Source organism: Hoplias malabaricus, chromosome Y (assembly GCF_029633855.1).
Source record: "Hoplias malabaricus isolate fHopMal1 chromosome Y, fHopMal1.hap1, whole genome shotgun sequence".
NCBI classification, from domain to species: Eukaryota; Metazoa; Chordata; class Actinopteri; order Characiformes; family Erythrinidae; genus Hoplias; species Hoplias malabaricus.
In genome coordinates, this window is record NC_089820.1 from 12550748 (window position 1) to 12563633 (window position 12886).

The 12886-nt window shown below is 40.3% G+C and overlaps 1 protein-coding gene across 1 annotated transcript in view; it reads left to right on the forward strand.

Annotated features, from left to right (window-relative positions):
• The window catches only part of LOC136679734 (scavenger receptor class F member 2-like), a 42914-nt gene that overhangs the window by 15473 nt on the left and 14555 nt on the right, over positions 1-12886 (forward strand). The window contains exons 4-9 of the mRNA XM_066658403.1: positions 1667-2186; positions 2917-3135; positions 3293-3421; positions 6022-6125; positions 10175-10289; positions 10999-11123. Coding sequence (XP_066514500.1) covers positions 1667-2186; positions 2917-3135; positions 3293-3421; positions 6022-6125; positions 10175-10289; positions 10999-11123 — 1212 coding nt within the window. The remainder of the gene's footprint in view (positions 1-1666; positions 2187-2916; positions 3136-3292; positions 3422-6021; positions 6126-10174; positions 10290-10998; positions 11124-12886) is intronic.

Consider the following 12886-nt stretch of genomic DNA (forward strand, 5'->3'; position numbering starts at 1 on the left):
ATTACATAATATTTCACAGTTTTCATAATTACGCTTTAATGAAATTGATTTGTGTTCAAAAAAATACAACATGGGCTACGCATACACCGTAGTTCGTTATGTCTGGAAGGGAATGTGGAGAGGGACAGCTTTTTTCCAGGAACGGAATGCTATGCCCTAGTATTCCGAGTTATGTAAAGTGTTATGGCAGTTGTTTAAGTGCCACCAGGAATTAAGACCGTGATTCAAAATGACTCCAGGCCCAAGGAGAAATCAGAGGAATAAAGACACAGAGTCAAGCATTCTCTCCAATCTCTAGTTTACTCTAGTTACTCTTACATCATCTCTTAGATTACAGTATTGTTCTGTCAGCGCATTCCATAAATTAGACCATACCTCTGTTCTGTTACCATCTACAGTCTCACTTCTCCCTAGTTCCCCATCTCGTCTTGAAGATCAGGTCAGATCAGGTCACCCTCTTCAGAACAGGATGCACAGTGACATTGCGGTTATGTTTGCATAAATCTAACTAAAAATAATACTTCCCTAAATCTAAATTTAAGAATCAAATAAAGAAAGTGCACTTTCAGCTGCTTACTTTCTGGGGGTAAGTAAAGGCAATTTGGATTTTATCACAAAAAGAGCAAGCAGAAAATGAGAAAAAACCTGCTGAGGCTAAGTCCAAGAAATACTTCAGAAGGGCAAAATCCAAAGGCAAACATACAGACAAATAAAGCAAGAACTCTGTAGACCTGAAGACACAATAGAAGAAAACGCTCAACTAAAGGAAAAACAAAGTGGACAATCTTCGCATCACAGTCCTTAAACACTGTTTAACACTACAAGCGCTATGCCTCCTTGACCTACTGAGAGAGCACGAGAGCCGCTGTGAGCATCTGCTCCAAGCGCCATGCTGTTTTCACTTAGCCAATTATTCTCCAGTCTAACAATAGCTTATTAAAGCACTTAACTGATGTTAAATTCACTTCTTTTAATTTTGTTTCTTGCAAAACGCTTATTTCCAATAATTTTTAGTACAGTATATTTCTTCATTAAAACAAAAAACATGACATTATCAAAAATAAAACTCATGCACCTATGAATATATTAATAATATCAATATTAATATTTTTAAACTAAATTTAGGGTTTTAGTGAAATGAACTGGGGGTGGCACGGTGGCGCAGCAGGTTAGTGTCGCAGTCACACAGCTCCAGGGACCTGGAGGTTGTGGGTTCAATTCCTGCTCCAGGTGCTCCGGTTTCCTCCCACAGTCCAAAAACACACGTTGGTAGGTGGATTGGCGACTCAAAAGTGTCCGTAGGTGTGAGTGAATGTGTGTGTGTCTGTGTTGCCCTGTGAAGGACTGGTGCCCCCTCCAGGGTGTATTCCCGCCTTGCGCCCAATGATTCCAGTTAGGCTCTGGACCCACCACGCTTACAGATAATGAATGAATGAAATGAACTGACAGCAGTGCCCTCTAATGAATGTCAGTCAGTGAGAGATGCTGTGAATTATGTGTATTAATATATTGAAATTTGTTAAAATCATATCATTGTTATTGGAACATTTTAGATAGTGATATATACTAATACTGAATTATTCTAAACTTGTAATATTATTTTTCATCACAAGAGATAGAAGCAGTAAAACATGTATATCCTACATTTCCCTGTCTTCCCCTCCAGAGTGCCCTCCTCAGTTCTGGGGTCCCGACTGCAAGGGCAAGTGCACGTGCCACCCCAATGGAAAGTGCGACGATGTAACGGGCAAGTGCACATGCCACCCGAACCGCTGGGGCGAGAACTGCGAGAAGGCCTGCCCATGCCAGAAGGGCAAGTGTGACCAGGAGACGGGCAAGTGCACATGCCACACAGGCTTCTGGGGGCCGCACTGCAGCAACAACTGCTACTGCAGCATCAACTCTGTGTGCGACCAGAGCACTGGCCGCTGCACATGCAGCCCTGGCTGGTATGGACGCAACTGCGGTGCTCAATGCAGCTGCAACAATTCACCCTGTGAGCAGTTTACAGGCCGCTGCCAGTGCCGGGAAAGGCTTTGGGGAACCAACTGCGAGCGCTATTGCCAGTGTGTCCATGGAAAATGCAACCAAGTTGATGGATCATGCACCTGCAAGCCCGGCTACAGAGGAAAGTTCTGTAGGGAACCCTGTCCAGCTGGCTTCTATGGGCAGAACTGCAGGAACAAGTAAGGCAGAGCAATGTCATAACTTCAAGTGCACTTGCATATACAAGTAATTGTCTAATGAAATTAATTTTAATGGTAAATACCAAATATGAATGGCAAATTAAAGCATACAAATAATGTTTTTGGGGGTGGAAATAACAATAAGTCTTTAATATGAAACAGTGACCTTTTAATAGCTAAAGGTGCCCGCTTGTGGATATGTGTAGTTTGCTAAATGTGAGTGAGTTACAAGGCAGTTTACATTTACATTACAGTTAGCATTCTCGAATTTGACACGAGTTCCACCTTAAGTTATCAGAGAAAGCAAATGTGAGTCAATTTTACCCACCATATGGAGCAGGAATATACAATATCCTCATCTCGGTTAGTGCTTTTGAACATTTGGAGTTCACTCCATTGTCAAAAAAACCTCAGATGCCTTTTCTGTGCCATGAGCAGAGAGAGGAAGCCTAGCTGGACTGAGAATTAGTTTTTTTTTTACCAATTTACAGACACTGGGGCTTCGTAAACACATTAGACCGGTTTCGATCAAGCAAACATAGCGAATGATGAGGAAACATCCTCAGAATTTTATAAAAAGTGATTTTAAAATTGTGAATGTCACCTTTTAATGATAAAACTAGACTCAGTGTTTGAAGACATTGGGACTGTTTTTCATTCCCTAACACAGCTGATGAAAGATCTTCAAGATCTTCCAGGTACATTCACCCCTGTTTTCTTCTGACACTAGGTGTGGTCACTGTAAGGGTCAGCAGCCTTGTAAGGTCACAGAAGGACGCTGCGTTACATGTGAGAAAGGCTGGAATGGCACCAAATGTGACCAGATGTGTGCTCCAGGCTTTTTCGGGGAGAACTGCAAAGATGAGTGTCCACCATGCAAAGATGGTCATTACTGTGACCGCGTTGATGGGAAATGTTCTCACTGCAATCCTGGCTGGACCGGAGATAGGTAGGAGTCTAACAAGGCTTTTATTGTTTGTTTATTGTTTATTGTTTTACTGTTTAATGACTTCTGTTGTGATACAAATAAAAATGCAACCTAATCCATGACCTAATCCATCTCTGTCTCTCTCTCTCTCTCTCTCTTTCTCTCTCTCTCTCTGTAGCTGTAAAGATCGCTGTACCAATGGCACGTATGGAGATAACTGTGCAAATGACTGTAGTCACTGCTTTAATGGAGACTGCCACTTTGCTACAGGAGAGTGCTTATGTGTCCCAGGCTTTCATGGGACCTTGTAAGTCTGCTACTGTCTTTCTGAGTTCAAGGCTTGCACATGCTTGACTGGAGCTTGCAGTTGTGACACAGATATGATCAGAAATGGTGGAAATTAAATCTTTAAAAAGACATGCCTTTTATTATCTGCACTTCTAGAATCCCTTAATGGTTTGACCCTTCTGAAATCCCTTACTGTCGTTGTAGTTCTGGAATCTCTATAAGGGTTTCACCATTTTGGAATTTCTGAAGGTCTTTGAAATATCAGGGGCCGGTTGCACAAAACACCTAAGGTATGACACTTAAGGCCTAATTTCTCCAAATCAGTGAGTTATTCGTGCGATGATTGCATAGAATGAAAGCTCCAGTAATTGTGTTATTTTACTGGTGATTTGGTTTTTTTGGGTGTAAGAGAATACAGGCACATGCAACATATTGTTTTGTCTTATTTTTTTCCCGCTGTTTATAGGGTAAATAATCAGAATAATGTTTTATTACGACTGTCTGCGTTCATAACATCTCTGATTTGGCTTAAAGTTTAATAAAGTAGCTCTCCTTTTCTGAATATGTAATTTATTTTCGAAAGCCAAGCCTAAATCCCAAATGTCTCCTTAAACCCTCTGTAGGGCACAGTGTAGGTCATAATATAATGCACTCACATAGTGTTGAAAATCATTTTCAGTCAGCTGTAAATGTTTTCCTGTTAAATAAGTGTCTAATTACTGTTTTGGTGCAGTATTTTTTAGGTTTACTCTGATGTGCACTATGTAGGGAGTGTGGTGCTATTTAGGACCACTCCTTGCTGCTTTTACGGTCTTTATTAACTGTTTACAAACGTGACACGGGTAAATGCTTTGACCTTTTTAGAATCCAAGAAGGTCTTTGCGGTTCTGTAATCAATAAAACTTGACATTTCCAGAATCCCTGAAATTATTTGGGAATCTGTTAATGAACCTTTCAGAGTTGCCATGGGTGTGTCAAAGCAGTTAAACTTCTAAAGTGTGCAGGGCAGGGTATGTCCAGGACCAGGGTTGAGAAAAACTGCACTAGTCCAATCCCAAAATTGCAATTTACACTTACCCAGAATCGTTGGCTTTATTTTGACACTATATTGTCCCTGAAGTCTTTTGCCTTTCTAGGATCTTTGAAGTTATTTGCCTTTCTAGAATTCCCAAAGTTCAGAAAGCTTTTAGTATTTTGGAATGTGTGTTGACTTCCAGAGGCGTGGAGCCCTGCATTCCAGGAAGAGCTGCAGATGCTTGTGGTTTTAATGCAACTCAGCACATAATAAACCGATTAAGGCCTTGATCTGGATGGTTTTGGATAAATTAAACCTGAACATAGTTAAACATTTTTTTGTCTATAAATTCATAACTGAAACCAGCACCAAAGCTTTGCAGATGGAAAACAGGTCAAAGATAAATACCAGATGAAATGGAGTCGATCCAGTACCAGTCAGCTGTGAGATAAATGAAATGTGAAAATGCAAAAGAGGTTCAAACAAAGTCCTGACAAAGACTTCTATCAACAGTTTGGTTTTTTATGCTCTTTGTTGGAATGATTTTAGAATTCATTTTAAAACATGCCAGTTTTTACATCTATGTGTATCTGCAGAAATGCTCATTTGGCACAAATCACGCACTAGAGCCACACAGGTTTTCATAATGGAAAGCGTATTCTAAACGTTAGGGAACGGTAACAGAGGCTCTCTCTTGCCAAGGAACATTTTTCCCGAGAGGCCACAGCCCAAGCAAAGGATTTTGAGTAGAACGGCTCTTAAATTCCATCGCTCAAGTCATAAAACACTTTTGAAGCTGAATTCACACTTGGGTCATGTAAAAAGACAGAAGGAATGTTTTCTTTACTCACTGTGTAGTTCCATTTATTTCACTGACTTTGTATTTCCTAAGTTCACATTTAACTTAAGGTTCATTTGAGAAATCCTTAAATACCACAGTGTTAATACAATAGACCTAAAAAGTTGTGGACACCTGTTCATTGAACATTTCTTCTTAAACGAAGAGTGATCCGTTCCACAGAGATCTGCTCCCCTTCTGCAGCTGAAAGTCACTACGTATCTGAGAAGGTGCTAGACGTAGTGGAACAGTACTATGAGTAATTGATAGCATTCAACCATGAGAATATTAATGAGGCCTTGTTATTATATTTTATCTGATATATGTGTGGGTGGCACGGTGGTGCAGCAGGTAGTGCCGCAGTCACACAGCTCCAGGGGCCTGGAGGTTGTGGATTTGATTCCCGCTCTGGGTGACTGTCTGTGAGGAGTTTGGTGTGTTCTCCCTGTGTCTGCGTGGCTTTCCTCCCACAGTCCAAAAACACACATTATTAGTGTCCGTAGGTGTGAGAGTGTGTGTTGCCCTGTGAAGGACTGGCGCCCCCTCCAGGGTGTATTCCTGCCTTGCGCCAGGTATGATTCCAGGTAGGCTCTGGACCCACCGTGACCCTGAACTGGATAAGCAGTTACAGATAATGAATGATATATGTGTATTGGTTGCCATAGTTTGGTTTGTAGATTTAAATATCATTAATTATTCCACTCATTATTATACGTGTTATGGAAATTATATGCACTATAATTTTTTTATCATTCTGTCTTCACAGTTGTAATCTGACCTGTGAGTTTGGCCAGTATGGTGTGAATTGTGCACAAACCTGTTCATGTCACGACAAAAACTGCAACCCAGTGTCTGGAGAATGCAATCTATGTAAGTGAAAAACCTTCTCTATTTCTCTCTTCTTTCTCTCTGTTTCTCTCTCTCTGTCTGTCTCTCTCTCTCTCTCTGTCTCTCTCTCTCTCTCTCTCTCTCTCTCTCTGTGTCTCTCTCTCTCTCTCTGTCTCTCTCTCTCTCTCTCTCTCTCTCTCTCTCTCTCTCTCTCTCTCTCTCTCTCTCTCTCTATCTGTCTCTGTCTCTGGTAGGCTTTGGACCTTGTTATGTAATTTGTTTTGGAGAGACATAAAGATTCTCAGACTGCTAAGGCATACTTGTAGAGCCTTTATCCATCATATTTTCCATTGCGTCAAAGTCAAGTGATTATGATACAATATAAAGAGCGGGGTGTGTCATCTGCAGAAACACTCAGCTGTTTTAAAAGTAAACACTTGAAGACAGAGATGCTAAAGTGTCCTTTGGAGTGATGCCAACTTAGGAACATAAGGAATACTTAAACGTCGTAATCCCAGATGAGCCCCCAGATGTTATGATGCTTCACCTGGCTTTATACTTGTAAACTGCTGAAGGAAGGAATGAGAGAGGAACAAATAGAAACATTTTTCCACAGTGTTGCTGTTGGAACAAAACCTTGTTTTGAGGGTTTGCTCTGTGGGTTTGACAGTATTCAGCCACTACCACATTAGTGAGACCAGGTACTGATTTTGGATGATTAGTTTGAACCCCATCATTCCAGAGAACACAGTTTCACTGCCAAACAGCCCAGTTTTTGGAGGATTTATACATTCTGGCTCACACTTGACTACGTTTGAAAGCATTACGGTCAAATGCAGGTGCTCCACAGTATTCTAGTCTAATGGCACCTCCTTTAAATAGAGACTATACTAGCTCCACTTGCCCATAATGAGTGCACCTACCAGTAGCTGAAGTAACAAATCGTAACTCCAAAGATAGGGACATATATGTTTTGTGTATATTAAATTTCATTCTAAAGTGCAGAAATGGAGTAGAGTATATAAAACCATGTATTAATTTGTGCATAATCACTTCAAACAATAAAACTTCAAACAATCTCATTTTCAATGCAATTATGAGTCCTTTATCATTAGACACTACCATGTTGGGCCTCCGTGTTTGTGAAGTAGTCCAGAACAGAAAAACCGAACACAGGTTCTAAAGATATCATTCATTTATTTAAGTAGAGACTTGGAATCGAAGGAGTAGGCCTGGGCAATAAAACGATAGCAATATTTATCGTAATATACATGTCATAGAGAACATTAAGAAAAAAGTTTGATAGAACGTTCGATAGTGTCACGTAAATGTGTTAAATGCGAACATTTTACAAACACACCCGAAGTGTGCTTCCTCCCTGGCTCTTTATCAGATCCCTTCATAAGGGACTATACTATAAATGACACGCAAACAGTCAATCATATGTAGCATCCTATTTAAAAGTGTGGAGTGAGAATGCAGACAGTGAGAGAACTCTGGATAAAAAGCACTGATCAGATCACCAGTTGGGCAGTTTTTTATTAGAGCATGCACTGTCCCAATTGAGAGTGGGAATAGAGTGTTGCACACTGATTTTTGTGAATAAAGGGTGTATAGCTGATGTATTTGTCATCGTGCAGTGGAAAGATCTGTCTGGAGATTGGGTCTGTGAGCTGCCATACAGTGCTACAGGCTAAATAAAATCATTAAAGTGTTTGTAGCTGGCAAAGTTGAGCCCTGTGGCGCGATTGTGTATTCAGTTTTAGCAGCCAAAGAGCTAACTAGCGGATTAGCCTGAGGTAAAAACAAAAACAAAATGAACACAGATATAAATATGATTTTACATTTCCCCAACAGAGTGCGTAACCTGTTGTCTGAACAATACTCACACTTGCTAGATGCTGATAAATCTTAAACACCGCACCTTTAATGAACAGGGTATGTTTTGCTATGTAGGCTAATCTGGCACAACAATAACTCCAACAGTCCTAAGTACTAAGATGTCTCTTAGCTAACAATGTATTGATTTTTGCTGATGTGGAACACTGGATTTCATCTGATCATTTACCTTTCAGTATACTTTCTTTATATAACCCACACCCTGAGTCGTAACTGCTACTGCATCACCTATAAGATGATAGTTTATATATATATATATATATTCCGTAACACTGAAAACAGACCAAAGAGACAGTTGTTATTGTGAACCTGCGTTGTTAGGAGTGTCCGTGGTTTTGTGTGTGTGTGTGTGTGTGTGTGTGTGTGTGTGTGTTTGTGTGTGTGTGTGTGAGTGGTTCTATGTAGGTCACTGTAGTAGACAGCTGCAGTTTTTACCCTGATGGTGTTTCCAGAGTGGTGTCTGATTTTTACGGCTGTGTTTTTTGGCCCTTTTCCTGCTGTGCTCAGAGTGTTAGTGCGAGCTTCTCACAGAGAAGAGAAATACTACAGGAAGAGAGTGAGAGAGAGAGAGAGCATAGAAAAGCAAGAGGAAAAGAAAGGGAGGGAAAGAGAAACACAACAGAAAGGAAGACAAAAAGAAAGTAAGGAAGCACAGAAAAGCAAGATAAAAGTAGAGTGAAAGTACGTGTGTAAAGACGAGTAGAGAATGTAGAAAAGCAAGAAAAAAATGAAAGAAAAATAAATCCATCACAAAAAGAGAGAAAGAGAGTTAGAATATAGAACACAGAGCAAAAAGGACAGGGAGGGAATCGACAGAATGGCAGAAGGGTAGAAAAAGTGCAGGGGGTGAGACCGAAAAAGCAAATGGGAAAAAGACAGGAAGAGAAAGTCAACATGGGTGGTAAAGGTCAGCAGAAATTTTTGCCCGTAATGATGTCACCATCTCAACCCTCTACACAGCTGTGTTCAGAGAAGATGCATGACCCCAGTCTCTGACTCTCCACTCATCTCTCACACCACACTACACACAGCTAAAGCCGCTAAATCACAACAGATGGGAAACCTCCCCCTAGACTGCAGACCGTTTAGACAGATTAGACAATTTGGCCAAGTAGATAAATCACTTAATCGTGCATGTGCACTCGTGGGCACTTGGGCCGTTTTTATCCGATATTTCTGCGTATCTGATTTGAGCATGGAGACATTCTGCAATCTGAATGGCAAACAGGCACGTGAAATCTACCTTTCCCCAACCAAGGCACAAAATCACATGTGGTTTCAAATCAGATTCAGATCTCATCTCAGAACACGTGGCTCAGTTTGACTGGTCAGTCTGAGATTCAAGAATTCCGCTTGCCTTCCTGCCGTGAGCTTTCTTAGGCCTGCATCCAAGTCAAAGACGGCTTTATTGTCAATTCTTCACATGTACCAGACATACAAAGGAATCAAAACTCCGTTTATCACTATCCCTGCTTTGTATCATTGCTATGACAACTAATGTGACTAACACAAGGAAGTGTGACTAAACAAATCGGATTTGTTCATCTGTAACTTGCAATGTGGACACAAACAATCTGATTTCAGAAATAAATCTACATACATGATTGAAATTGACATTCCCAAATTGGCAGTGGATCAGTTGGAAGTGTACATTATAGTGTATGTAAATTCCTATTTGACTTTTCCTGACTGTAATAAATGTAATAAAATAAATAAAATGAAGTATTGCAGAATCCATGTAAAGGATGTACATGTCAATTTTAGCCCATTAAAAAAAAGGAAAAAACAGTTTAAACAGTTGATTACTAGACTGCCTCAAAATCTTGGGTTAATTGAATTTCTAACAGCAATTTAACAGAGCAAAAGACACACTATCTTCATACTATCTTTCCTATCTTTAAACTAGATGTTAAATTAATTCAGAATTGGAAGGCAGACGTACTGCATGCCTTTTAAAGTTTCAACATAGCATTTGTTTATTATGTACCTGTCAAAATTCAGTAGGGTCCTCAGTTACTAAGGCCATTGGTAATGACAGCTTTATACTCAATACTTTTGGGCTCTAAATGGTTTTCTTGCTATCCACTCTCGAGTTATTGTGTGTTATGCTGAAATTGGCTGCTGACAGCTTTAGCCTGAATTGATTCTGATCAGCTCTTTCAAAACTTTGTTTTACTTTGTGGTTTCCTCAGATCCTAACCAGCGGATGGGTGTGATAGCTGCAGGGATGCTGGTGTCCTTTCTGCTGCTTGTCCTTCTCTCTCTGCTCTGCTGCTGCTTCCTCTGCAGCAACAAGAACCGCAATAGGTGAGTCAGCAAAGTTCCAAACTGCCTTAATTGCTCACACAGACCCAATATATCAACTCTTCACTTCGGTCTAGTTATACTCTTCAGTCTGTTTTCAGTTTCTCTCTGGAACCGAACGCTCCAAGCTCCACCCAAAAAAATAGGCTATTATATCACAACCGTTTCTGTGTTGGACAGACTTTACAGACTGTTGTTTAAAATACCATCACAAAATGTTCTAACAAACTTGTTAGATCAGTTCTCTGTCAGTTGTCTGTTAGAAATTGTAGAGCTATAACATAATATTAGATATTATTTATTGTTGGAAAGAACCAGCTGCACTACTCCCACAGTCCAAACCTCACTTTGGTAAGTGGACTGGCCATGCACAACTGTCTATAGCTGTGGTGTGTCCCTGCCTTGCACCCGGTGATTCTGAAATTGTTATGCCATTACAAACTCTCTTTTATATATTTCAGAACAACAGATAGTGCTATTCTTCATTCCATCAAAAAGGAATGGAATGGACTAAGTCAATCTCAGCCACCTCAGAATGGTGTTATGTCCAACTTTACAGTTTGTAAAGGCTCTAAATTTGCATTCTGACTTTTAACATTAGTGTGTAAAGTGGAGGGTTTTGTAGCTCTTAACCCACTCAGACAGATCCAGAACACATGTTGGCCAAAGTGTGGATGTGCTCTTTGATCTAATCCCCTCCTCCTGCTTTCAGTCAAGACCAGGACAGCTCTACTAACAGTAAGAAGGCCAAGAGAATCCTGTGTGGACGATTTAGCCGAATCAGCACCAAGCTACCCAGAATCCCCCTCCGGAGACAGAAGCTCCCCAAAGTTGTTGGTATGTCGACATTTGTGAGCTTACAAAACAGCATTACTAGGCTGGACAAGCATCAGTGAAGTGATGGATGTTATTCTTTAGGGTATTGGCACATCTGTTTATTGAAACCATGTTCATAGTTTTCATTTTTGAAGTGTATTTTTATGAATGTTAGTAGTCTTCATTTTCTTTTTCTTACTTGTTCGCCCTTATGCATCATATATAGCGCAGTTATTTTCCTCTCGTTTTCTTGTTTACTTTTTTATAGTGACTTTTCATGGCTGTGTTCTTGAGGGCTATGTTGCATTACATCTCCTTGGGTTTAAGTACAGTGGGCTACGTTTAATAATGTTTATTCCCAGTAGTTTCCTTCTTCATTGCTCTGGGCAGGCAGAATTCACAATTTCATATTATTTTCATTCAAGCAATATAAAGTTTCCATCAAGTTTCCATTCACACTGCAGTTCCCAGCGTGCATCACACAAGCATTAGGAATCCCTGCAGGGTCAGGTAGTCCTGACAGTTGGCTTAGCCACTGATCTAATTACCAATAACTTGCCAACTGAATGTGGAAAATATGAAGAAGCAAATGCTAAAGCTAGTCTACTGGATAACACACTAATGCTGCATATTTGTAGTTTTCCAGAGTCCCCTTGAACCTCAAGATATGATATCTGGAGGGGATTTTCCTAGTGTTTAACCAGAAAAGCTCACCCTAAAGGAAGAAGCAGCATTACCGTAAGATATGAGAAGGTATTTTTACAACAGATATGTTTAAAGGATCAGATTCTCCTTTTAAAGATCACTGATTAAAGAAAGGTTGTACCAGGCGTTTACAAATAGCTTCGCTGTCTAAAGCCCTATTTGGACAAGCTTAGTTTTACATGGGGAGATGGGCTATTGTAATGTTATTACATGTAATGTAATATTTATGGGCAAATCACACAGGAGAAGAATCTTAGTTTAAGTTACTGAGATGAATGTTAACACATGTCAGTATGTCAGTACGCATAATATAACCTATGGTTATATCCACAGCTCATTTTATAGCTGGCTATAGGCCCTGGAATCTTTCCATATATGGGAGGACACTGACTGACACGGTACATTCGTAGGACTAAAATAACCAAGATACTATGGTGATATTTACATTATCCAATCTATAATCCCACCTAAATTTGATTTAATATTTTGCATATTGCTAGAGGAACATGACTTTGAATCCTGAAAAGCGAGTATAACTAGCCCAACATAACTGGATGTAGTGGAAAGCTTGGTTCTCGAAGCTTTTAATATTATTTTGGAAACATGCCTCTTCCAACCTCAAAAAGTGAAATAATACAGCTTCAAAGGTCTTTGTGCATCATGGTGTTATAGTTTCAATAAATTGCAGACCCATAGTAGGGTTTGTTGTTGATGTTCTGCCGAGCGTCGCCATGACACTGAGCACATCATGTCATCTTGGGTAATAGCTGCCTACTGTAGTCTCCTCTTCCTCGGTTTGGTCTGAGCTCAGCGGTAAAGTGCTGTAGTTGAGCTGAAAGTGAGCTGCTGCTACCCAATTGGGCTCTTGTTGCTTTCATTTGAATGGAATGCTCTGGGTAGTGGCTGTATTGCTCTTGGCTCCCTGTAGGGCTGTGTGTCTGTATTATTCTGAACCCAAAACAGACGTTTTTCCCCTCCAGTTTCTGCTCTCATTTCCCTATTTCTTATTAAAACTCCCGTGGAGGAGGGCTCAGTGTGGTGAGTGATCCTCAATCAAAGGCTCCTCTGTTTTTGCCAGG